This window comes from Caloenas nicobarica, chromosome 17 (assembly GCF_036013445.1).
Source record: "Caloenas nicobarica isolate bCalNic1 chromosome 17, bCalNic1.hap1, whole genome shotgun sequence".
NCBI classification, from domain to species: domain Eukaryota; kingdom Metazoa; phylum Chordata; class Aves; order Columbiformes; family Columbidae; genus Caloenas; species Caloenas nicobarica.
The window spans coordinates 963,968-990,316 of NC_088261.1; the positions used below are offsets into that span (position 1 = coordinate 963,968).

The window sequence follows — 26,349 nt, forward strand, 5'->3', positions numbered from 1 at the left end:
TTTGTGTGTCTTCACCATCTTTTTATCATTTAGATACTTCAGAGTATTGCCAACCATGTCCTCTTTACAAAAGAAGAACATATGCGGCCTTTCAATGATTTTGTAAAAAGCAATTTTGACGCAGCACGAAGGTAGGTCCTGTGGAAACCCCCCGGGGTCGGTGTCGTGTGTGCAGATGGAGCGGAGAACCTTCTCAGCCGTCCCCTTCACACCACGTCTGCTCGGCACATTTCCCTTGCACGCTGATGGTTGTTTTGGTTTTGAACTCCAGGTTTTTCCTGGATATTGCATCCGACTGCCCCGCTAGCGACACAGTCAATCACAGCCTGTCTTTCATCAGCGACGGCAACGTCCTGGCTTTGCACCGCTTGCTGTGGAACAACCAGGAGAAGATCGGCCAGTACCTTTCCAGCAACAGGTACGGCTGCAGAAGTGTCATCGAGAAGGGAGTTAGTTGCTGATGGGAAATGAATATTTGGAAATACTTTCAGATGCTTTTGTTATTATTACTGGTAAGAATACCTCGGCTTAAAAGCCTTATGTTTGGCAACTTTTGTCTTATTGACAAGCCATTATTGAGAACATGCCCAACATCTTTGCTGCCAGGCTGTTGTCCAAGTGGACAGTTGCCTTATCTCTTGTAAGAAATGTTCTATGTGTAACAAACATTTTCCTTATTTCATCGTCGAACTTTTTTTTTAATTTTAAAAAAGAAAACCCAGCCTGTTCAAGGTAAGGAATCGTACTGGGAAAAAAAATAGGAATTGCTGAGTAAAGAAGGACTTTAAAGTGATGTGCTGTTCCTAGGGACCACAAGGCTGTTGGAAGACGACCTTTCGACAAGATGGCCACTCTGCTTGCCTACCTGGGCCCTCCGGAGCACAAACCCGTGGCAGATACCCACTGGTCCAGCTTAAATCTCACTAGTTCCAAATTTGAGGAGTTCATGACAAGGTAATGAGGTTGCCGTGGAGGGGACACATTGTGGTTTCTAGACTGTGGCATGTAAGGGAATATAGGTAGTTATTAAGACTCCAGCTTTCCTTTTGAAGGGGAGTTTAAAAAGCTGGGTCTGCATATACTCTTCAGGTTTTCGAGTAGATTTTAATTCCAAAAATTAAATTGAGAACCAGAGATGGCAGTAATGTTTGATTTAACAAAGGTTCAGGATTGGGTGAACTTAATACTTTCATTTAAAGATGCAAATAAAGAGGGTTTGGGATTTTTTTTTTTTTGAGATGTTGATGTCTATGTCCTGCTTTTTAGGCATCAGGTGCATGAAAAAGAGGAATTCAAAGCACTGAAAACATTAAATATTTTCTACCAAGCTGGGACATCAAAAGCTGGCAATCCTGTTTTCTACTACATTGCTCGACGGTAAGGAATCTTTCACCTGTCTGAAATAAACGCGTAAAGATATATAAGAAAGGGACACCAACATTGTAACAAACAAGACTCAGAAAATAGTTCATTTGTCAAGTTTTGGTGACAGTATTTTTTAATTGAGTTGTTTCCTAAGTCAGAACTGTAATAGTTTTTCCACCCAGGAGTATGTGATTTTAACCAGATTTTATTAATTTTTCACTGTCTTAAGTAAACTACATCTATATCACATTACCGCTAACCCTTTATCAGCGATTTTGGCATCTTCATTTTTTGAAGTATAAAATAAGCTAAAACACGGGATAAAATTTCTCAAAATGGTCCCAGTATCCCATTTTAAAGAGTAATACGAGTATTTAGAAGTCTCACACGTAGTCAAGACCATGATGTCGCTTCAGTTTCATCATTATATTCTAAGTGACAATTATACAATGTTTTTCAAAATGATTGGGATCTGTTGAAATATCACTAAAGCAATACGAAGAGCAGATGTTGACGTGTGGACTTTGCAAGAGACTCTGTTTTACCAGTAAGGCAAAACTTTGAAAGTTTTAAGTCTTTCCTACTGTGGAAAGTAGTAATTCATAGCAATGAGTAGCATGCTACAGTATTGAAGAATTTGGCAAGAATACCCTAAGATCAATATTAGTTTATAGTCAAATAAGCCACAATTCTCTCTCTTAAAAATAAATAACTAAACAAAATAGGAATTTTCTTTATATTCATGTTTGCAGTCGTAAAGCTGAAAACTGGATATTTTGATCTGGTTATTGAGTAACCACACTATAAGATCCATGGAGTTCAGTGTGTTCAGACCAGTTTCCATAGTAATTGTGTTCATCACTGAGAACCATTCTTGGTCTTTTTAAGAAAAGGAAATTCATGGTCATAGTGCTCGCGAGCAGGTGCAGTCACAGCCCGGCTGTGAGGACCAGATGAGGCTGTTGCACTTTGTGCTGGTGTCACCATGTGGTGTGGCCGCTGCTTTGGCCACTGCTTTGGCCACTGCCGGCACAGTAGTGAGTGTCCTGATTTTTTTTTTTTTCTTTTTTTTTTTCTTTTTTTGTAGTTTGAGATCTTGTTGCTAGGGCATTGTTGAGTCATTCTACTGATATATCTGGATCAGTTGGTATTCTTCTTGTGCTGTGAAATTGAATCCCCTCTGTCATTTTTCTCCACGTTTTGTTTCCTGGGCAACAACCCGACTTCTGAAGCCGCTGCTCTTCTGGTTTTGATCCCTACACTGTTACTAAAATAAAAATATTGATCTTGAAGTACTGCCATTGAGTTTTAAAGCTGATATCCCAAATAATTAATAGGAATACAAACCTTGAATTATTGCTCCAGACCGCAGCTATGCCTGCAGCAATTCTAACCTTTCAAAAGCAAGCAGATTTCTACTGCAAGGTGTGCCAGACCTTTTGGGGATATTTAGAGTATTGGCCTGAAATGCTAAATAGTTGTTTTGGAAAAAATAATTTATCCGAGGGTGGATTATTTTATATTTATCATGGACCGAATGACCCTCATGTTTAAACCAACCCAGACCAATGCTGCCGTGTTCACGTCCATGCCTATCCGTTTTATTTCAATTTCAGCGCACTGTTGCCAAGCAACAAGTGCACGACTCCCACATTTCCCTGCCTACTCCTCACTCCCTTATCAACTCATTTCTTTCCAGAAAAATACACGGAAAGCTGGATTTCAGGCTGCTCTGTTGACCGCAGTGTGAGCGAGCAGCCTCTCGTCCCTGCCCAGCGGGGGCTGGATGGGAGCGCAGCCCGGCGCTGGCCGGGGCCGCCGCGCTCAGACCCTTCTGCCTTGGGGTTTTTTTAATTCTTTTCTTTGGTGGTTTCCTGGTTTCCCAGTCCTGTACGTGTATTTGGAAAACTCCACGACCCCATTTCCACTTCCAGGCTTTCATGAGAATGCTTAAGTCTCCGAAGTCCGGGTAGCAAGTCGTTCAGTATGGGGACTTAGAATCTTCCCCCAGCAAATTCTGGGAAACAGTATTTTTCGTGGGATTGCTGTTCACCGAATACTCTCATTACAGGTGAAACGTTCTCAGAGCATTTAAAGTTGATTCCACGTAGGTTTTTTTGCATCCAGTAGAATTTGGCATCCTGTATTGAATTCTTCAGCAAAGACGCCTGTAGTAGTCTGTGCAATTTCCTCAGCTCAGGGCGGTTGCATCACAGCACCTTGGTTTGTGATCCCCGTCCTACGTTGTGAGCGAAGCTGCTTTAAACTGTGTGGGATGAAACCATCTGAGTGGGAGGGTCCTAGGAAACGCCTCGTTCTGAACACGAGGAGGTTGATGCTGTCAATACTTAGCAAATGCTTTGACTGTCCAAAGAGAGTGGCAGGCAGGGCCGGTTTTAATACATGGAGAATATTTTTTTGAGAGGAAGAAAGAACTGCCTTTGCCTAGTGGAGAGAGATATGCCAGAGGGGTTTGCAAGTTTTAAAGGGTAGGAAGGGGAAGGGAAGACCCTATGTTACTGTTATCAGCTTATTAATAAATGATATTAAGGATACATCAGTATCAAAAGAATATAATTTGATTTAATAATAAATTTCCCCTGTAAGGCATGAAGATTGAGCCAAATGCCTGTTTGAAATAGGTTTGTATAATAAAATATTATCTGATCAGTGATATTACTATGCTTACTTGAAAAGAAGCACTGCCACCAATTCAGTTCAATACAAACATAACTTTATTTTTACTTAAATGCCAATGAAATAACTGTACAAATTCGTTGTGCAACATTTACTGTTAGAAATTAAAACAAATGTCCGGTTATAGAAATCCTGTTCACAGTTGGGAAGTTGTGATTTCTCTGGTACCAGTGGCGTGGATGCTCTGCAGCCCTCACTGAACTTGGACTCCGGTCTCAGCAGCAGGTTTGCTGGGTTTGCAGCACCTTCGTGCTACAATAACTAGAAATTAAATGGCCTGAAATGAGTGGAAAATATTCTATAAAGATTTGTAATATTAAGTGAATAATACTTTTCAATTAACTTGTTCTTCAGTTTTCATTTCATGCTGTTTGCAAAACTTCATCTGTAGTATATCAAGTACCTTTGCCACATAATTTCGTTATTTTCCTAGAGTGGACAGAACCATGCGTGCAACTATTGCTACTGGCTGATGGTGCAGATGCCAAGGAGAATTGCATTCATGCTCTTCCCTATAAAGCACAGATTTGGGCATGTTCAATGCCATGGACTGAATTCATTCTTTTTAAGTCACAAGATTCAAGGATTGTTCCAATGACAGCTTGACAACTAATTGCTTAATTGATCTTTTACATAACTTGTCTTAGAAATTGGCTGGTATTTCATTTTACTGATCAAACAGTAGTATTTTGATACATTCTGGCTGATGTGCGATATTCTTTTAAGCATAATATATTAACACTTCAAATTTTTGGATGTCACTTGAAGTAAAGGAATTCCGTTTCATTAAATTGTGTAGATAACTCCCTGTTATTGGAGCATGTCATGGCATTGAACATCTTATGTTTTCCTCTGCTTTTATCTTTTTTTTTTTTTTTTTTTTTTTTTGTTAATATGGAGAGTGAGAAGTAACTTGCCCATGGTCTCTAAGTCAAGACAGAGCACAAAGAGCTGTCGCCACCTCTTTTCCTGTGCCGAATTTGCACCCTGTTGCCTCTCAGGTTACACCCTCCTAGCAGACATCATGGCATTGTCATATTTAATTCCTAAATTCAAACCTCTTGTTCTTCGTATTTAAAATATCCTAATACATAAGAAGCAAACATAGATACACATGCTAGCGATTTTTCTCAGGAATAACTTCTGATTAGTGAAACAGCTAGGTTTAGTTCCTTTATTTTTTCCCCTCCCTTTTGCATGTCATCATAACTTACAAAGAATCTGTGCTGCTATGTTACAAGAATTGCTCACTGGCAAGTCAAGCAAGACAATGCAGATATGATACAGGCCTTCTATTTTTTTCCAGTTGTTTAATGACAAAATCATACATAAAATCAGTACTTAAAATGCTGATGCTTTATTCTGTGCGAGTAAAATTAAAAATTCAAATACAAAATAAGCACATTTTAAAAACCAAAATCATAGGTTAGTTTTACTCAATTAAGACATTAGAATAAGTAGCAGCTTAGTATCAAGACATTAGTGTGCACTTCTTTAAGAACTGTTGTTGTCTTTAGATCAGTGTCTGAACTTTGAATTTCTTGTATTTTGATTCATTATTTGACCTGGATGTCTCAGCTCCAGCTATGTATCACTGAATAAACTCAGTAACTTTCACAGGATACAAGCCCTTAGCCAATACACATTGCTACTGCGTTGAGCATCACAACATAAACCAAATAGATCTCACAGGTACTTGCTTCGGAGGGCACGCGGGTGTTGGAAATACTTGTCGTGGATTCCTCTTTCCTTAAGGTAGCAGTTGTGCTTCGAGGCACCTGGGAGTAGTTTGTGGGCATTCCGCTGGTGATGCTCAGAGTCATGGGGGTGGTGGCCGGTGCTGTGGAACGCGCCAGGCTGGCGTTGGCGTCGCCGGGGCCTCTGAAGTGGATGGTGTGCGTGGCTGCTGCCTCCTGAGAACCCACCTCCCTGCTCGGGCCTTCTGGGTAGAGCAGCAGCGCTCGGTCGGTGCTCGCGAGCAGCACGGTTTGGCTGAAGGTCGCCAAGGTAGAAGCTTCCTTAGCTTTGAATTGTTTATGCATTTTTGTCAGTTTGCTCGGTTCGGTTGCCACTGGAGAAGCAGCTCTGTCTGCTGCCTTCATCCCTTTGATGATGGGGCCGGACTCGGTGGCTGCGGGAGCTGCGGACGCTGGCGTGGCCTCCACCCAGAGCACGTCGTGGGCGGCACAGGGAGCCCCGACCACGTCGGCAGCTGTGCCCTGCACCCATTTCAGCAAGTACAGGATATTTTGTGCGTCCCTGCAGGCCCAAGGGTTGTTATACAGCGTTATGACCTGCAGCTGGAAGAGCTGGTCAAAAGCTTTGTCGGGAATGTATGTGAACTTGTTGTTGTGCAGGTAGAGGCTTGTAAGGTGGTGCAGTCTCAGCAGCGTTCCTGGAAGTATCTGGGACAAGAAGTTATTGGATAGATCCACCGTCTCGATGTTGTAGGGCATGTTGGTTGGAACTGTCCAAAGTTTGTTGCTGCTGAGATTGAGAAACTTGAGACTGCTCAGCGTGTTGTTGATCAGAACAGCTCTTTCCACCATATTCCTGGAAACATCCAGCACTCTGAGATTCCACTGGTAAGCTGTATCGAGTTTCTGAAGAACTTTAATGTTGTTGTTTATGGCATATAATTCCCATAAGGACTTGGGCAGATGAGCAGGAACATTCTTGAGCCAATTATTTGAAATATCAAGGGTCCTCAAATTGGTGAATCTCGTTAGCTGATGATCGAGATCTACAAACTGGTTAAAGGACAGATTTAGATATGTAATGTTGTCTTGAAGTCCATGTGGCAGTATAGTTAAGTTTCTGCCTGAACAGTCCACATTCCTGTCGTTTCCTGAGCATGTACAGATAGAAGGACAGACACCCAGAGCAGTGGGTATGAAAAACACAAGGACCAGCAGACAGGTAGACATATTCAATATCTGGTATTCCATTGCTGCCTGGAAATAAATAGATCAGAATGACGTCCTTTAAATCCATGCAATATATTTTATGTCTTTGTAAGGGTTGTCTTTGCAATGACCACTTGCAGGAGAAATTAAGTAAAAATATCAATAAACCCCTTTGTGGCACGGTCCTTTTTAGAATTGTTCAAGAGAGACTTTACAAAGCATCCCTTCAGAGACTGTCATGTTGTCTGGCAGAATGAGACTTGTTTTTTCATCTCCCTTTCCCCCTCCAGCTCAAATGAGGGCTTTCTTCCGAAAATGCAAGTCTCTTCCAAATGTTATACAATGTCTGCTTTTTGTTTTTAGTGTTTTCAAGCCTATATTATGTTTGGAATAATGTGGTCTTTTATACAGGATGAAAAAATGGCTGTCAACTGGATCTGCTTTACAAATCTCTGCAGCAATGTAGCAGTCCCCCCCCCCACATGCATGCTATTTGCTTAAGTAGAATCGGTTCAAATACATCTTAAATTGTTAAGAATTTAGTCTGAAACCCAAATTCCATGGCCATGCTAACATGCACAGTATTATTTTTCCTCGTTATAGTGTTAATTACATTCTCAAAGCTGGTAACACATGTTTGAAAGCTGAATTAATGTTAGTAAGAAATCTCTGATACTGCAGCAAATTTCTGGTGCAAGCATCTGTCATCAACTAATAATTTAGTTCTTATTTCTGTCTCTAATTTTATAGTAGGTTTTTGTGGTGAAAAACAAACCCCACAAACTTACCGTAGTCTCTCCTGCAGTATCAGCACCTCATTTCTGTGCAAGATTGAAGCGTAGAGGTCGTCTGGTCCTGGAGAGTAGCTCCAGTTGCTGGCGGAGCCTGCGCTCGCTCTTGAGCTGCATCGTCTGCTGCTCGCCGGGCTCTGCAACCACCTGATCTGCTCGGCTCTGCCCGCACGGGGACTGCAGAGCCCGGCGCTGCCGACGGCCGCTCATTGCCAGGCGAGCGCAGGCAACCAAATAGTTGGGTTTTTAGGATGTGAATCACTTCGCTTCTCTGTATCTGCATTTTATGCTCTGTTAATGCATCAAAACATAAGGTGCCAGCTAGCCTGCAGAAACAGCACCGAGTGCCGGTTCTGTCGGCTGTTCGAGCTCGAGCTTTGATTCCATTTAAATGTTCCTGTTTAAAAAGTCACGTTGTGTTCTTGTCTAGCTTCGATTAACCTCTCCTCCTGTAATAAAGGTTAATGTTAATTTAGGATTCCTACCTTTAACTTTTTAAAGCTACACTGCCAGAATATATTTTCATAAATTTAAAATACTCAGTTTTCTACTCCTCAGATAAGGCTATCACTATATTGTTAGGTATGGTATAGCTCAGCTTTTAGGATTTTACAGATTCCTACAGGAAATCTATATCTGAATTTCTCCAAGCAATATGGTAACAGTGGATATAGTTTATAATGCTGTTAATTTTAACACAGTGTAATGCAACAAGCCTTAAAAAAATCTCTGCGTAACCAGAATGCTATTCTTCAGGCATACACGATCATACAGCTTATATAAAAATTGGAAAAAATCTTTTGCTATGTCCCTTGTATGCACAGCAGCCTAGAATCACATTTGCATAACTTATGGCTTTAATTTTTAGTGGTGATTTAAAGATTTTTAAAGTTTATTGTTATAATATGTGCAAACATGTGCTCTGTGCAACATCCTCAAGTATATTCCCTCCCCAAGCAACCTCAAGGCTACAAACTCGGAACTACGAACTCTTTGCATTTTGCAGAGATGCCATGGAAGGCCAGCTTCAGCATATAGCAGCTGCTTCCTATAGATCTAAACCTTCAATACTGGTTAAAAAAAATAATTGACCTCTGAGACCAGCCTCCTACTTCCCACCAAGAATTTGCCTGTCAAACACAGGGCTGAAGGCAGGACGCTGAGCTGCGCTTGTTCGCAGGGCTCGAAAAGGATCGTCTAAAACACTTAGACGCCTTGAGTTAAAAGGAACCTGGCATCCACAAACTGTTAAATTATTTTTTTATTTTAAACCTTATATTGATAATATTGGGTGCATTCTGAAAGTACTGCTTCAGAGGAAGAACTTAGTGAAAGTGCACAACTAATTTCACTAATTATTTGCCTGGATGTACTGCAAACTGTTTCTATTTTATCTGTAAAAATCGAAAGCGTTTAGGTAAAAGAAAGCCTTTTGTACTCGAAGCGTTTGGAGCCATTTCCGCTCCTTAGTGACCGCTGTATTGACTGTTTGCTTGCACCGTTCTCTGCGTTACCAAGCAAAGTGTGAAGTGACTGGAGGTTTTGTACCAGCAAACTTTTTGGCAGTATTTGATCTAAAGGAAATGTCCCAGCTGTTAGTAAAGACACCTGTGGTCTGTCGGGGGTGTGTCTCGGGTACCCGTAATCGTTGGTACCAAGTTGTGTCCGGTCGCCTGTAGCAAATGGGCCTGTGTACAAAGGACGATACGTGTGCGCGTTGCGGCGTTTAGACTTGGGTTTGAATTCAGAGCTTTGCATCTGAGCAAATACTCCATTGTGCTTTAAGTGACCAAAACATCTTTGAATTAGAAAGCTTTATTAAAATGAACTTGACTTCATTGCATTCACTTGTACAGCCCAGCAGAACGGTGTGCGAAGCTCTGAGCCTCTGCAGCTGTGCTGGTGTCTCTGCAGGGGCCAGTGTGCACGTCCTGGCGCACAGCGGCGTGTGCGCTCTGTTTGCTGTGGTCTCCAAAAGCCGGGTCACTGGTTACAGGTGACTGGTCAGCACAACCCAGATTGGATTTTGAAATGATTTGTTTCAGGCAGAAGCAGGTTGTTCCCTTTTGTGAAAGCTCAAGTTACGAAACACCGGGGAAACGCCCGTGCTGTGGTCTCGCTGTTCTTGCCTGCATCAGCTTCTCCTTTTTTTAGTTATTTGAAGAACAGTTCATTTAAGAAAAAAGTGAAGTATGCAGTTTTGCCGTCTACAAAGGGTGTTGTGGCTGCGGCAGCTGGGGCGGTGGTTCGTGCATCTCTTGACTCGGTGACTCGGGTGGCGGGGGCAGCGGTTCCTCCGGTCCTGAGTGACGCTCCTGGCCCTCGCTGGGCTCAGGACCGTGGTCCTCAGTGGGGTCCCTGAGCCAGTCTGGTGGAGGTGGCAGGTCCAGGGGCTCGGGGGGAGCCGCGGCGGGAGCGCAGGAGCCGGGTGCCCTGGCTGGGGGCTCTGAGCAGGGAGGCGGGCCGGCGGCGGGCTGGGGAGCGCTGGCTCCGGGGCAGCCGGCCCCGCTCTCCTTGCTGCTCCCGCAGCCGGGGGGTTTCTCTGAAGCAGTGGGATCCTGCTGTAGGTTTGTCTCTTGTTTCAATTTCCAAGGCAACATAAATAAAACCGATGAACGCTTGGTAGCCTGCTCAGGGTCCAGGAAGACGTCTGGTGTGTCTCCGTCTGCAAACGGAGAACGCCCTGCCCAGTTGGAATCAACTGGAACTGGCCTCTTGCAGCATTTCCACAGAACAATTATAGAAATGCTTATTAGCATACTGGTCAAAATGATGCCAATGATGAGAGCTGCCACCCAGCTGCTGTCGCTGGGCTCTGGGGACGCCTCGGGGAACGGAGCTGCTGCCGTGACCGTCAGCGCCGCGCCGGGGCTGGGTAAAATCAGTCCTGTTTCTTGCCGTGGATACAGAGGAGCTTTGTCCTCTCTTGGACTCCTGGTGCTGGTGTAAGCATTTCTTTCATTCATGGAAACCTGTAGAGGTATGACCGTTGAAAGAGATTTCCAGATTTCTCCGTAGAAGAGAACCAGGATGACTTGGTTGTTGGCCATTTTCCTGCAGCCTCTCTAGATATGTCCTGTCCTGTAGCAGGGATGAAATGCAACGTATGAACTTCAAAACTGCTTTTGTTGTACAGTTACACTCGACTGACTCCAGACAATTTATGTTAATACTATAATAGCGAAAATAACGTTAGACTCAATGTTTGAAATTCCGTGTCTGTTCCCATTCCATGATCAGCAGGTTTGTCACCAACTTTACAAACAACAGGCAGATTTTCAACACTATTGATCATTCTAATTAAGTGACTCTGAAGAGAATGTCTTGCTTATTATGACCTTTTTTATCAGAAAAAAGCATCAGCAGAGAAGTCCAAGTAGTGTTTCAAAATAACAACTTGTATCAATCACGTAAATAGATGTGGACCGGGAACAAAATATCAAACACTCCCAGCAGTATTGACAAACAGGATTGTCACCAGTAAAGAAAATTGGCTTGTTTTGATAGAAATAAGCCGAGACCTAAGTAAAAGTCCTTTCCGTTTCTCTTAAACTCTTATTTCCTGTTATTGCCTCTCTTCAACAGTTAAGGGTAAAAATTATTCAATTTAATTTTTTTCTGCTCCTCTTTTCAAAATATAGTCCAATAATACTTAGATATAGAGTTCATGATAGTTCATCATAACAATGTCAAACGTGTTTGAAACCCCAATACTTTTAAGATACAGACATTCAACAAGAGCTTTGAATACCCTCTGAAGTCAAGACATACACAATTTCAAATCAAATAGTACAAATATAGAGCCTTTCCATCTGGAAGCTGGTTCTTACCTGCACATTTATGTTCTACCCAGCCAGCATGTGTTCTTGGCGTGCAGCCCCGGGCAGACAAGCCGTGCTGGGGTGGCAGCTGCAAACGGCTCGTTCCGTGGGGCAGGAGGAGGTTCCACACCCGGCTGCAGGAAGTGGCAGTGAGATCGGAGTGACTTATCGCACAGCCTTGTGCTCTGGGAGCAAAATTCTCAGCTCTGCTTTTATAAAACCCAAATCTTTAAATGTTTGTGGCTTTTGTCCGGTATGTGTGCATTACATAGAAATTCGTAAATACTTGTTTGCCTCTTTGTTGGAAATAGTTATAGTTGATTCTGTGTCAGTCAAAACTTATGCAAGTTGGGACTGGGTTTGAATCTCGCTGAGAATTCCGTAGCAAACCAACCCTGCTGTCATGAGTATTGGTGGGGACGCATCGTCCGGTTCACTGCAGGGGGTCACAGAAAGCTGTCTGATCACAGGGTGCTGGCTTGCTTACACATCTTCATTTCTGTAGTTAACGTTAAAAGGCAGATTAGTGCAGATTTTGCCCTTCTCCTGCCCCTGCTCTCCATGTTACCGTTGTCTGGCCAGCGCTGGTCCTCGCTGCCATCGTTGGCGGGGGCTGTGCTCTCCGAGCAGCTCTTTTCCCACTGTCCGTCCTTGTCCACACCATTAGTGTAGCCCAAACTACTTTCTTTGGTCTTCTTGAGCATTTTTCCTAGAAAGGCTGCCTGGCAGAAGGAAACCCTGCCACCTTCCCAGCTCTGAGCAGTTTGACACCAGGTTGGATTCTCGCGTTTGCTCTCTCAGATTCTTTTTTAGCACTTGCACCGCCTGTGCTGTTGCCTCATGTGCTCGTGGTCGTTTTGGGGAAGGAAAAGGCAACTGCAATGCAGCATCCCCAGCCCTGCCCTTTGCTGTCTGTGTCACCGGCGTGAGATGTGCTCAGTTCATCTCCCCTAAATACCAGGTTGCCGTGACCAATCTGTCACAGTTCGCCCTTATTCTTCTCCTGGCCTTTCTCCTCATGTTTTAAAATGCCTGACATAATCCCTTGCCCTCCCGTTCTACTTCTGTGCTGTGTTGCACCTCCTGCCTTTGAGCTCTAAGGTCCGAGTATGTGGTTCACGGCAGATTCATTGGAATTTGCCCCGTAGGTCGTTTTGGTTTGTGTTTGGTTTTTTCTCCATCTCCAATGAACTTAGTTTCTAAAGACTCCCAGTTCTGGGCTAAGCTCGCAAGCTCCTTCCAGCTCTGTCTTCCTGCTACACAACCCACCTTTGACACAGGCAGTTGCATTTTCCTGAGGTCGTGCGCTCTCTTGGCTGCCTTGAACGCCGTCCTCTCCTTGCTTTGCTGTCGCTGCTTTGCCTGCCCTTCCAGGGCAGTTTGCGGGTGATGGACTGGAAGGCGAATTGAGGATTCGGTCTTATGTCCTGATCCTTTCCAACTCCTACAGCCATGTCGTGTGCCACGGGTGTTTGCTGCAGGTGCACGGCATGTTCTGAGCTTTGCCGCTGGGCAGGTTTAACACTTGTAACCTTGGGGCGACAGATCTTCCTTAACCCCAAGTAGCTTGTGGAAAACTTCTCGTGTTTCCTTAAAATAACACAGCTCTGCTGTGGCGGGACCAGATACAGACATCTCCCCAGAAATATGGGAAAAAACAGGTCTCTAGGAGAATAAAAAACCTGAAAGTCGTGGGTTTTGAAGACATTTTGGGCATGTTCTTATTGGTTGTATTAGGACAGAGTGGAGTGTGCTTCCATGTGGATGTTTCCGTGATGCAAGAAATCACAGCTGGTGTCAGAGAAGACCGTTACTGACCTTCAGCAGGTGTTACAATGTGATATTCCATAATGCCTTGTGTAAGACTTTCATAATATTTTGACTTAGAGAAATAGTATCACATAAATCATTTAAAAACTGACGTTGCTAGTTTATTGGGGTATAACAAATTGAAACAGTTCTTATATTCTAACATATAATACAAACTTCATCTATTCATACACAAAGGTGAAACACAATAAATATGATTCAAATCTCAATCTGGTTCAAAAGCAATTAAGCTGGTTTAAGAAGTTCGTGGTGGAAGAACCTGAAAGGGCATTTTGAGAGAGACAAGTTCCTGATTCTGCTACTGCATCCGAGTTGTGGCTGAGTGCTGGTTTTCTCACAACAGCACCCTGGGCAGGTCTGGGTGGCACCTTCTGGGACATCTGTGGGACCAACAGGCCTTTCCTTTTTTTCCTGCTAATGATCTTTGAGAACGGGCAAACCTCCGTCCTTTTGTCTTATCCCGTTCAGCTCCTGCCACCGCGATTTCAGGTTAAAGGAGTAAAACCAGTCTTGACACTATTTATAAAAAGCTATTTGACACAATCTTATTCCCTTGTAGATATGCAAGTTCCTACAGCGTTCCACTGTCATAAAAGGAAAAACCCTCAGATCTGAATTTAGTTTTCCTATGTTAACATTTGTATTGCTACTTGAAAACTTAAGTTTTTTGCCTCATGTTGATGTCAAAAAGGCAAAGGTGGGGTTTTACCCATGTATGAGTTAAATCTCAACTACAAAATTGGTTAAAATGGGTTTGTGTGACTTTGGTTCTTTGTTTTTCTGTTCATTATCTGTTTCTTTAGTGAGTTTCTCAGAAGTTTCGTCTTCAATTTTCCTTTGGATTGCAGCATCTCTCCCCGCTATTAACTCCTGCATCACCAGCTCGGTTCCAGTCGTCTCCCTCGGCATCCGCTGCCACGTTCCTGCTGTAGTTGGCCATAAGCTGTTCGTGGCCAGAATATCCCCATTGCTCCTGGGCCTGCGTTTTCCTTGCACAATTTTTTTGAGATGCAACATTTTGTTCGCTATTACAACTGTCGCCAGAAGTAAGAAGGTGCAGATGAGCACAAGTGCTGCTATTACAATGAAGCAAATGAGTATAAGAGACTTATTGTCTTCGCATGTTTCTTTTGTGAGGGTCCCCTGGGGCTCAGTGGAGCCCCGAGGTCCCGCGGCGGCCGTGGCCGGGGAAGGGGTGGGGGTCCGGGCCGCTGGGGAGGGCGAGGGCTGCAGGACACTTGTCTGCGCTTCCAAAGTGCTCGTGCTGCTGTTGAAGTTGATGCTTAGAGGAGAATTTGTATTGGCTGCTGTTGTGTTCTGGCTTCCGCTTAGATTTTGGCTGAGAGGATTCCAGGTTTCGTGTATAGCGCTCGGATAATCGGTGTAGTTTGCACTTGTGGGCAAACACAGAGAGAAGATTATCATGGCAGGGAAGGCGAAGTGTGGTTCACTGGGTCTCTTTGTCTTCATCTTCCTATTTAGTCACCTGCAAAAACACAAATCAGGGTGTGTGTTTAGCAAATGCTCATTCGTAGAGGTTTGAATCTGATTTCTCAGGGAATGGTAGGCGGAAGCCTTTCTGATGAAAAAAATACGTAACTTGACCTCATTTTTAGTGGATGTAGGAGGAGGAGTTCAAGTACTTGGGATTCTGAAAGAAGAGGTTGTCTCAAACTTCTGACAGTTTGAGGTTTATAGAGAATGTATGAAGATTAAAGAAGAACATGGAGCAAAGAGAAGAAGGAAAGTGTTTCCTCTCAGTGACGCAGGCTCTGGTGGTTCCTCCTCTTTGAAGCTGCCCATGCTACAGCTTGAAGTTCATCACTTCTGCTTTTACACAGAGAAACCAGAAACCCATGTAAAGTTTACAAATTACTACTTTGTACTTTCCTGTATTCCCCTGACTGTGGAAAGGTGACCATGCTTGTAAAGGTGATCAAGTGCAAAGCTTTAATCTGAAATGCTCCTGTAAGTGACAGCAGTAACTTATTTTAATTGTTTATATTTCTTAGCACGGCTCTCTGCACTATTTCAGAAACGCCCAGGAAAGTCTTTGTTCGCTATTTTTTCTGATTTGTGATACAAAAGGTTATTTATCACAAATGTGCTGCTCACACATTTTTCTCACAAACGTGCTACAGATTGTGACACTCTCTTTAAAACACCGGAGAGAATTACGCAAATGATATTACCATTGGTATGTTCTGTTTCACATGTGTGTATTCAAATTTTAGCTGTTGTATGTGTCTGGAGGGCAGGACACTGATCTTTAGTCAGTCTGAGAGCATCAGCTCCCAATGCTGGTGAGAGCGGGCCCAGCGGTGGGGCCCGGCCCGGCCCGGCCCGGCCCTGCTGCCTCGACACCTCGCGGTTCTTGTCCCAGCCCGTGTCCCACTTTCACCTGGCACTGGTAACAGACAAAATGTTCCCTTTGGGTGCTACAGACTACATGCGGTTCAAATGTAAGTTCTGTAGAGAATGACCCAAAGTAACAGTGCTATTTTTATAAATACATATGTTCTTGAAGCTATTACCCAGACAATGTTTACTTTTATTGTAGTCGAAAGTTAGCACGCCCACCAAAGAACTGAATATATTCACTCCCGAAAATGAGAGGGGTGAACTTGCCTTTCTGGCAGAACCCAAAGGGCTTTTCTCCAGGAGAAGAGAAGGGGCGATGTGCCTGGGATGTGATCGGGACAGACCGCAGGTCGCTCCTTAGGTGACAAAGGAGCAGTAAAAGACATATGTATCTTTTACTTTGCAGTACACCTAAAGTTAGACTCCATTCTGAGATTAGTCCTTCTTGTTAAGTTTGAACCAGAAACCGCCTCAGTAGCCACAGCTCAGGCAGAGATTTAGCTTTATATGGTAAAGGTTGCCTGGAGGATGCCTTGTCGTGTACTTTAGAAAGGAAAAAAGCAAAACCAGCAAAGCCTTTTTTCGGAAGCAGCATTTCACATGAAGTGTCTGCATGACGTGCAGGGCTGAGCCGTGTTTGCCGGCACAGATCCAGCCCGCCGCGCACCGTTAGTGCCGAGAGCTCCCGGTCTGCCGCCTCCCTCCACAAACACGGCGAGTCCAGTGGTAATCGGAGTGTTCTAGACCAGATGTGCTTTTCTTAAAAATAAACAAACCGATGTTGTTGCGGGCTTTGCTAAAAATCAGGAGAGCAAAGGAACTGGTCAAAGAGCTGGGCTTTTTCTTTTTAGTTGGAGCCTTTGTGCCCAGGGATTGATGAGGTCTGGTATCGGTACTCAGCAGGATCAACAGAGCTCAGCTGCGCCTGTCCCCCTTAATTCTTTGGAGTCTGACTATGAATAACATTTAATATTACTAAAAAGTTATATCGGCTTCCTTAATGCAGTTGGAGATAGTATTTTTACAGATTACTATTTTTGAGTTACTTGAACCTCTTCAAAAGTGCTTCTGCATATAATTTTCTACAAAATCTAAGAAACTTTGAAGTGGAACTTAGAATAGGAGAAGGAAAATGTGTACTTACCTTGCCGAGATGTAGTCAAAAGAAAATTGGTGTTTCAGATATTTAGTCCTTTAAAATTTCTTCGTGCATATATTTGCTCTTAGGATTCAAACGACCATTAACGTGAACATAGATTTAGACAATGCTGGTATTTTTTAAGTAAATCTGTAACCGAAATTATACGTCGTTCACTCTAAGTGGAGAACTCAAACCACAGAGATGACACACTTCCTTTTGGTAACAACTGCACCATGACACGTTAGAGGGGGAAAAACACCGACTTGCCCAAATTAGCTCTCCGAACAACAGGAAGTAACACAGGGAAAGAAAAAAAAGTATCTTTGGCAGACAGATGTCTCCGCTCCTGACGCTGATCTCCTCAGTTGTCCTGCGCTCAGGTGGTGCACCCCAAACCTCGTCGAGCAGTGTCCCCTTGCACCCAGAGGACACACGTTCATCAGCTCTTGCCAGAGCCCCTTGCTTTGCCTTGGAAGAGCTGAGTTAATGCCAGCTCGAAACAGCAACAGGTATTGAAAATACCTTCGATGTTCACCAGCTACTGTTGAGTTTGATTTATTGTTAAGTCTTCCTGGTAGATTTTTGTTTGCTGTGCTCATTCTGGAGACTTGGTTTAGGCAGATCTGCTGTCCAGTCTCATAAAGTTCAGAGAAGGATTAAATGAGAACAAAAGGTTCTTAATATTTGTGTATTATCTGAATGTTTTTCTAGAAAGAGCTTTTTTGTGGACCGATCCTCTGTACCACTCAGAGGACTGACCATTCTTAGAAACGCTCAGAGTATGCTGCAGCACATAGCAAATGGAGCGTGAGACCCTTTGAAAAAGTAGCTATGTGGATACTTAGTCTTAATTCTGGCTTCTGGAATAAATGTGTAATAATACACCACTCAGATGTTTGTAACCTGGATCTAAAAAGCAAACCCCACCATGTGTGTCCGGTTTTCTTACAGATTCAAGACTGGTCAGATCAACGGAGACCTGTTGATATACCATGTGCTGCTGACTCTGAAGCCATACTATGCAAAGCCATACGAAATCGTGGTGGACCTCACACACGCTGGCCCCAGTAATCGCTTTAAAACAGACTTTCTTTCTAAATGGTTTGTAGTTTTTCCAGGCTTTGCTTATGAAAATGTCTCGGCAGTTTTTATTTATAACTGTAACTCTTGGGTCAGAGAATACACCAAATACCATGAAAGGCTCTTGACAGGTTTGAAAGGAAGCAAAAGGCTTATTTTCATAGACTCTCCAGGGAAACTGGCAGAGCACATCGAACACGACCAGCAGAAGCTCCCAGCAGCGACCTTGGCTTTGGAGGAGGACTTGAAAGTGTTTCACAATGCTCTCAAACTGGCTCATAAAGACACCAAAGTTTCTATCAAAGTAAGTCCTTCTAATGCTGTTCCTAGTGACTTGTTACATTTTCATAAGGATTTGAATATGATTTTATTGTCTTTTAATTCTCATCTCCTGTCTTGAGGAGAAATCGCAACTTGCTAGTGTGCCTCTTCAGGAAGAATAACATTTCCTACATTTATCTTTATGAAATCAAAAGTGTCAGACTTTTCTCTTTGTATGGTTAACAAAAGGTGCTGAACCTTTTTTCTGTTCTCTTTCTAAGGTTGGGTCGACAGCTGTGCAGGTGACGTCAGCAGAACGAACAAGAGTCCTGGGACAAACAGTGTTTTTAAATGATATATACTACGCCTCTGAAATTGAGGAAATCTGCCTCGTTGATGAGAACCAGTTTACCTTGACCATCGCCAACCAAGGCACGCCGCTCACCTTCATGCACCAGGAGTGCGAAGCCATTGTTCGGTCCATCATCCACATCCGGACGCGGTGGGAGCTGTCACAGCCGGACTCCATCCCCCAGCACACCAAAATCCGGCCCAAGGACGTCCCCGGGACGCTGCTCAACATCGCGCTGCTCAACCTGGGCAGCTCAGACCCCAGCCTGCGGTACAGATCCTTTAAATTAATGTCAGCTGCGGTCAAAAGCGCAAATTCTTTCCGAGGTTTTCTTAGTGTTAGCAAATCTCTCGTGAATAAAACATTTTTTCTTTCACTATGATTCCACAAATGTTCTTTTTAGTATAAAGAAAGATTGGGTTTTCTATAGATGAGGAAAGGCATACATACCGTTGGGGTAACAAGGCATACAGGAAGCCTAATTTCTCTTTTAAAAGGAGAAATGCTTATGCTTAGCAATAGCTGTTTATTAGGTACATCTGATTTTCACGGTGCTAACATTCTTGTTTAATAACGTGGGAGCTGTGCCCCTTGGAGCCGATCTCTCCCAGCAGCGCAGGTGCACATGGAAATACTTAGAATTCCCTGGAACTGGAGGCATTTCTGAGAAGTCCAGTCCAATGTCCTTCAAATGTACTCTTTAGGCTCATCAGAAATTGTGTAAAGCAGGTGGAGGAGTCATTTCTTTCATTTCTTCAAGGCAAATGTTGTTGTCTCTGAACGTTAACTGGCGCAGGGGAAACATTCAGGATTTAAATGTAATCTCTTATATAGCAGCATTGATTTGATGTTTAAAATGTCAGTACTACCGCTGGGATGCCTTGATGTAATGCATATATTTTAAAATGTACAAGAAAAGTATTACAAGTCACATTGTTTGCTTTGTTACAGGTCTGCTGCCTATAATCTTCTATGTGCCTTAACCTGTACCTTTAATTTAAAGATTGAGGGCCAGTTGCTGGAAACTTCAGGTCTCTGTATTCCTGCCAACAACACCCTATTTATTGTATCTATTAGTAAGACTCTTGCAGCTAACGAACCGCACCTTACCTTGGAGTTCTTGGAAGAGTGTATTTCGGGATTCAGCAAATCTAGTAAGTAGCACTGGTATTCCTAATGCTAACCGTGAATTTGACGAGATTAAAGTTGATCGCTGTCTAGCTTAGTCAATTCAGCTTCCTCATGTTGCTAAGTCATGATAAATTTAAGTTGCAAATGCTTCTTAGAGCTGTTGTAGCGGTTTTCAAGATTATCCATTTATATCTGTTTCTTAGTAATCAAGTTGTGTAACACTCTGAACCAGCAGTGTCACAGACTGGAATGGCATCTGGTGGAGCAAACATGGTACTTTGCACGTGCCCTTTTCTTTCTCCTGAAGTAGATTTAAAAAAAAAAAAAAAAGGCAACTCCCTTTTAAGCTTTGAATTTAATGTTAAAACAAGTTTTACTAGACCTCTTATTTGTTCAGAGGATTAAGTTCCTTCAGGAGATCACAATACAAATCGTTTGTTTGATATCACACTTCACACAAATCTCTATGAGGCTGTGACTAATTCACCACAAATACGGAATATTGCAGAACAAAAAACTTGAGGTCCGTGCCAGTGAAGGTTTGAACTCCAGAATGTACATACACAGAAGAGTTACAGGGTTCTTTGGTCAGATTGATTATATCTCTCAACTGTAAATGTGGTTCTGTTGCACTGCTTTTGTCAGCCTGTTTTTCCAGGTGTAACACAGCTCTGACTTTACTGTTGGAAGCTATTTAGAATGCATTCTCAAGATTAAACGGAAGTTATCTTTGGTAGTCCTGCCTAGTACCCAGTACCCGAGCGTACAGCTGGTTGTGTCGCAGCTCGTGATAAGATCCGCAACCGTCCCCGTCTCCCGGGAGGTCCCGCAGCGCTCCTGCTGTCCCTGTTAGAACCTGGCTCTTTTGCAGCTTGGCTGTTTGCCCAGGGTCACTTGCCCAGCTCTGGCAGTAATTCTTTTAGACAATAAAACCGAAAGGAAAAGTACTCACAAATAATTATTTACGTATAACTAGAGAGCAGTGCTGGTTCCATGTTACAAAGTGAATTTTCTTTCAGGTATTGAACTGAAACACCTGTGTCTGGAGTACATGACCCCCTGGCTGTCCAACCTGGTCCGGTTCTGTAAGCACAACGACGATGCCAAGCGCCAGCGAGTCACCGCTATTCTCGATAAGCTTATAACAATGACAATAAATGAAAAACAGATGTATCCTTCCATTCAGGCTAAGATATGGGGAAGTCTTGGACAGGTACCAATCCTGCATAATTTATTGCAGTTTGGTTATAAGCAGATTATAGAGTTTTTAACCACTTAAATGTTAATGCAGAGCAATAAAATGGATCTTGCCGTGACCTAAGTGCATTAGCTGTATGGAGAGTGGTGTGCAAGTTCTTCTGAAGTTTCCATTCTCTAAAATACTCCATAAAATCATTAATGAACTCTGGCTTTTAGGAACTGTGCTCCTGGTAGCCATGTTCACGCATGGCTGGTGCTCTAAGCAAACACTTCGACAGATGAGATCTCGCTTATTTTCTTGGATGTGTGTTTTTTCCTCCACTTCAAATCCAGTTTCTTCTTATTAGGTTCAGAACTTTATGAACACTTTAAAATGGAAAATAAAAAAATATAATACAAACTAAATTGTAGTTTCTCCACAGTTCTGAAGCACTTAGATCTGGAGTAAAACCTGATGGAATTCAGCTTTACACTTCTAAAGTTTACATTAGGCTTTTTTCCAGACAGATGAGAGCACTAAAACTGATGCTTCCATTTATGGTAGTTACGCATCTCCAACTAAAAAAATGAATGATTGCTTATTTAAAAGGTGGTTTACTGTGAAAAATGAAGTTGATCTGACTGATAAAACCCCCTTTTTTGTGTTCCACAGATAACAGATCTCCTGGATGTGGTGCTGGACAGTTTCATCAAAACGAGCGCCACAGGGGGCTTGGGATCCATCAAGGCGGAGGTGATGGCAGACACAGCTGTAGCACTTGCTTCTGGAAATGTCAAATTGGTTTCCAGCAAAGTGAGTTCCCTCTTTGCCTTAATTGCCTTTTGCTTAATAATTTCAATTTATATAATGATATGGCACCGAGATGCTTTCTGGTAACTCGGTACAGGCAATAATGCAAAAAACATGATAAAATAGGTTCCAAGCAACAGAATAATTGTAATGTTAAATTGTAATGGTTTTTCTGAATTGTTGAGCTCTGCTCTTCAGCTCAGTGACACAAAATGGTTGCTCTGGTCTCAGGTGATCGGAAGGATGTGTAAAATCATCGACAAGACTTGTCTGTCTCCAACGCCGACGCTGGAGCAGCACCTGATGTGGGACGACATCGCGATCCTGGCGCGGTACATGCTCATGCTCTCCTTCAACAACTCCCTGGACGTGGCAGCTCATCTCCCCTACCTCTTCCATGTCGTGACTCTGCTGGTGGCCACGGGTCCCCTTTCTCTTCGAGCTTCCACTCACGGTCTCGTCATCAACATCATCCATTCTCTTTGCACTTGTTCACAGCTTCACTTTAGTGGTAAGGTGGTTTTGAGATTTTCAATGACACTGATTGCTCCTTAGTTTGTCTAATCAATATTTGGGTTGTCTTTCTCTCTTTAAACTGTTCTGAGAGTTCAAAAATACCATGTTGTAGTTCAGCTTGTATGCAAATCAGGATGAGAATATGATCTACAACAAATGAGTGTGGAATTAAAAATTACTATCAGGTTTAGAGCAGGTGCATAATGTAAATTGTTTGTGTAACGGGTTCTAGAAAAAGAGAAGAAAGTACCAGTAAGTTCCTGTAATGCAGAGAAAGGAGAAAATACGTCGGTGCTAAAATTGGCTGATGTGCATCTTTTGAATGGTTGCAAGATATAGTAACAAAAATATCAATTACATAAGGGAATTGCGAAACTGTACTGTTGAAACAGGTATTTTTCATACTGCTGTATTTTAGCAGTCCTAAAAATAATTGGTATTAGCGAATATGTATCTGTCACTTCTTACCATAGAAGTACCATATAAACCCAGGCTAGATTTTGTGCAGAAAAAAAATCAAAAGTTTATGTAATCTTGTCCTTATTTTTTTAAGGATCTGAAAGCTCATGTTACATCTATATATATTGACAGCGTGTGAATACACACACACGTATGTATGAAGAAAAGCTTTGCTTTGACGCACAGCAAGGCAAGCCTTCCTGTTCAAACAAGGAATGTGAAGTACGCTGAAATTACATGAACGTTCCGAATTGTAAAAATATTCCATGTTAGTAGCAGGGCTGTCATTTCCTCTGCTTTGAGTGGCTTTCTTCATGTTAGTGCCAGGGCCAAAGCCGGGCTGATTGCAGTCTGAAGTGACAGTGCTGCTGGTATTTCAGAGCAGGAACTTGCCGGGTTCCATTTTCTGAACCACTGTGAGGATGGATCTTGCAGAACCACACCTTCAAATGAGTTTCTCTCGCCCTGTTTTTAGAGTCCACCTTCCTAGCGATGGTTCAACAGTCTGTACAACAGGCTGTGAGTTTTGGGGCACTCTCTGGGAAAAGCAGCGAAAAAAAGGTGTTGGAATGTGCCAAGTGACACATAAGATGATTATCTACTTCTGTATTTGTGGGAGGGTGAGCCTAAGAGCATTGAAAATACAGATTGGATTTCGGTGGTTTGTATTTAATATGTAAACATTTTTCAACAGAGGAGACCAAGCAAGTTTTAAGGCTGAGCTTGACTGAGTTCTCTCTGCCCAAATTTTATTTGCTGTTTGGAATCAGCAAAGTGAAATCAGCCGCAGTCATAGCGTTCCGCTCCAGCTATCGCGACAGGTCCTTCTCCCCGGGCTCCTATGAAAGGGAGACTTTTGCACTGACTTCGCTGGAAACCGTTACAGAGGCGTTGTTGGAGATCATGGAGGTATGTGGTTCAAAACAGAAGAAATTATCCGTAAGGGAAATGGCACGGCTTGTACGTCGTACAGGCAAGCAGTGCAGTGAGATGGATCTCCCATCATGTGCTATAATTAATAGTGACGCAGCTGACTTCTGAGAACTAAACTGCCTGTATGTTCTGAATTTTTAAAAGCCTTTTTTTAATGTAACGTGTATTCAAACAATATAATTCTTTTTAGGCTTGTATGAGGGATATTCCAACGTGCAAGTGGCTGGACCAGTGGACTGAACTAGCTCAAAAGTATGTTGTAGATTTCAAAACATAACCCCTGCCTGCCTGGGTGGTACACTTAGAATTCTCAGCTTCTCAATATATACAGCATGTTTATTGTATATTGTTTAATATACTCTGTTTCTTTACAGGTTTGCATTCCAATATAACCCATCCCTGCAGCCAAGAGCACTTGTTGTCTTTGGCTGTATAAGTAAACGTGTGTCTCATGGACAAATAAAACAAATTATCCGAATTCTTAGCAAGGTAATATTTTCTAACGACAGTTCCATTCCATAGCAAGTAAACAGTGTGCAAAATATGTTTCCCTTAAGCATTCGGAGTTTTATGGACATAAACTTTAACTGAACAGCATCTGAATTGTAAAAGAGCTCTTCTCTAATTCTTGCACCCTGTCCTGCGCCCTTACGTTTTTAACCACCCATTGAGCAATTGCCTTCAGCAGTTCCTATATCACTTCTTTCTAGATCTCCATTTGTAAAAGTCCTTGGGAATTGGTTTAGAATGAGCTCAAGCTTTGTAAAATAATTGAGAGCAACAATTATTGTTTAGAGCTTCGATCTACTTTTTACAAAGTAAAATATTGTTATGGTTGTATCTTTAATTACTTTTTTTTTTCCTACAAAAAGGGACTTGAGAGCTGTTTAAAAGGCCCTGATAATTACAACAGCCAAGTTCTAATAGAAGCTACAGTTATAGCCCTCACCAAGCTGCAGCCTCTTCTTAACAAGGTAAACGACTGGATTTTTAGAGTAAACAGAGAACCTAGTTCATAAATGAAAATTATAATTATGGGTACAGTCTCGAAAATAAAAGTAAGTGTTGTGGTACATGAAGTTCACACTTGGCTGCTGTGACTCAGGCCGAAGTGCTGTAGACGGGAGGTGGGTCAGGCGTGGTGTGTGGGGCTGCGGGGCTGCCGCCGAGCGGCCTGTCCTGCCGGGCAAACCGGCCGCGCCGCGCGGCACGGGCTGGGCCAGCTGCAGCTGGGTCCCTTTTCAACGTGTCCTCTCAAACTCAGAACGAAAGGCACATTTCTGGTCAGTCTGCTGTAGGGCAACATGCATTTGTGAGCAAGGGAAGGAATATGAGAGGAGGAGTGGCTCGGGGGGGTGGGGGGCAAAAAAAAAGGCTTGAAATTAATTTACTTTGTACTATGCACCTGTTAAGTGCATTAAGAGCACAGGTTCACATGAACATCATTTTTGTTGGGATGGGCATGGTTGAGGGTTGAGGCCAGAACGTGCTGCAAGGCCAGTGGAGCACAGACAGCCCCGCCGTCCTGTCTGTGTCACCGGCGGAGCCGGCGCTTCAGCCCTGGCCCGAGCCGGCGCTTCAGGCCTGGCGGAGCCGGCGGTTTAGCCCTGCTCTGTGCTCCACAGGACTCCCCGCTGCACAGGGCCCTGTTCTGGGTGGCCATGGCCGTGCTGCAGCTCGATGAGGTGAACTTGTACTCGGCGGGCACCGCGCTGCTGGAGCAGAACCTGCACACCCTGGACAGCCTGAGAGTCTTCAACGACAAGGTGAGCAAACCCTCAGAAAATTACTGGTTCGTCACTTTAAAAAAGAAAAGCTTGAGATATGATGAGTAACTTTCAATGAGGCACTCATGTATTTTCTTTTTTCCGGGTCAGAGCCCAGAAGAGGTGTTCATGGAGATCAGGAGACCACTCGAATGGCACTGCAAGCAGATGGATCATTTTGTTGGGCTGAATTTCAACTCCAACTTTAACTTCGCACTAGTGGGACACCTGCTGAAAGGTAAGAATACAGATTGCGGTTCATTTTAGATACAGAAATAAAAACAAGTCCAAGGACAAAGGGGAAGAAATGGGTGGTGGATTTTAAGTCACTTGGATTACAGAATAGATACAGAATTCAATGTTCTTTGGCCAAAGCACTTTGCCAGGTTTCCCATATCCGTGTCCTGTGATGTCTGTAGCGCTGATGCTGTAAATTCTGAGCTGTCCCAGGCCGTGTGGCTCCGTCTGCTGCAGCGCTTCGCTGCTTCCCCCAGGAATGCTGCCTCTCTATGCTTGCCTGTGTTCAGGCTCGCTGTTTCTTTTAGAAGATCGATTTGTGAGATAGTAGGTATATCTACAGACATTTGAAATCATATGATTTTGTGGGAAGGGACAGAAAAAAATAGTCTTGAACATGCAGTTTCTGTTAGCATTGTGCTTCCTTGCTGTTTACATGAAGTTTCCTGAGAACATGCTGAAAAATATTCATAAATATTTGAAAAATATTAATGCTACATAAATATGCACTATAATACAATATTTGGTTTCTTAACCTCATTTCTTAGGGTACAGGCATCCTTCTCCCACCACTGTAGCAAGAACAGTAAGGATTTTACACACACTACTGGCTCTGGTTAACAAACACAGGAACTGTGACAAGTTTGAGGTGAACACCCAGAGCGTGGCTTACCTGGCAGGTAACGTGGAACAAACCTTTGTTAAATCTGTG

The 26,349-nt window shown here is 43.1% G+C and overlaps 3 protein-coding genes across 8 annotated transcripts in view; 1 reads left to right on the top strand and 2 right to left on the bottom strand.

Annotated features, from left to right (window-relative positions):
- NF1 (neurofibromin 1) overlaps window positions 1–26,349 on the top strand; it is a 70,769-nt gene that overhangs the window by 32,560 nt on the left and 11,860 nt on the right. For 5 of the 6 annotated variants that reach the window (XM_065647059.1, XM_065647060.1, XM_065647061.1 and 2 more), the window contains 17 exons: window positions 34–131; window positions 272–418; window positions 808–954; window positions 1,267–1,377; window positions 17,864–18,296; window positions 18,535–18,875; window positions 19,557–19,759; window positions 20,756–20,949; window positions 21,589–21,729; window positions 21,958–22,237; window positions 23,396–23,610; window positions 23,825–23,886; window positions 24,009–24,123; window positions 24,507–24,608; window positions 25,260–25,400; window positions 25,512–25,638; window positions 26,186–26,317. In XM_065647059.1, coding sequence (XP_065503131.1) covers window positions 34–131; window positions 272–418; window positions 808–954; window positions 1,267–1,377; window positions 17,864–18,296; window positions 18,535–18,875; window positions 19,557–19,759; window positions 20,756–20,949; window positions 21,589–21,729; window positions 21,958–22,237; window positions 23,396–23,610; window positions 23,825–23,886; window positions 24,009–24,123; window positions 24,507–24,608; window positions 25,260–25,400; window positions 25,512–25,638; window positions 26,186–26,317 — 2,989 coding nt within the window. Of the gene's footprint in view, window positions 1–33; window positions 132–271; window positions 419–807; window positions 955–1,266; window positions 1,378–14,213; window positions 14,301–17,863; window positions 18,297–18,534; window positions 18,876–19,556; window positions 19,760–20,755; window positions 20,950–21,588; window positions 21,730–21,957; window positions 22,238–23,395; window positions 23,611–23,824; window positions 23,887–24,008; window positions 24,124–24,506; window positions 24,609–25,259; window positions 25,401–25,511; window positions 25,639–26,185; window positions 26,318–26,349 lie in introns of those variants that run through there. The other variant, XM_065647064.1, reaches the window with a different exon arrangement.
- Window positions 5,694–7,010, bottom strand: OMG (oligodendrocyte myelin glycoprotein). The gene has a single exon (XM_065647295.1). It carries the CDS (start codon window positions 7,008–7,010, stop codon window positions 5,694–5,696), a length of 1,317 nt encoding a protein of 438 aa, XP_065503367.1.
- EVI2B (ecotropic viral integration site 2B) lies at window positions 9,127–11,659 on the bottom strand. Its single transcript, XM_065647284.1, has 2 exons — window positions 11,590–11,659; window positions 9,127–10,840 (listed from the first exon to the last, which is right to left on the bottom strand). Exon 2 carries the CDS (start codon window positions 10,807–10,809, stop codon window positions 9,967–9,969), a length of 843 nt encoding a protein of 280 aa, XP_065503356.1. The 5' UTR covers window positions 10,810–10,840; window positions 11,590–11,659; the 3' UTR covers window positions 9,127–9,966.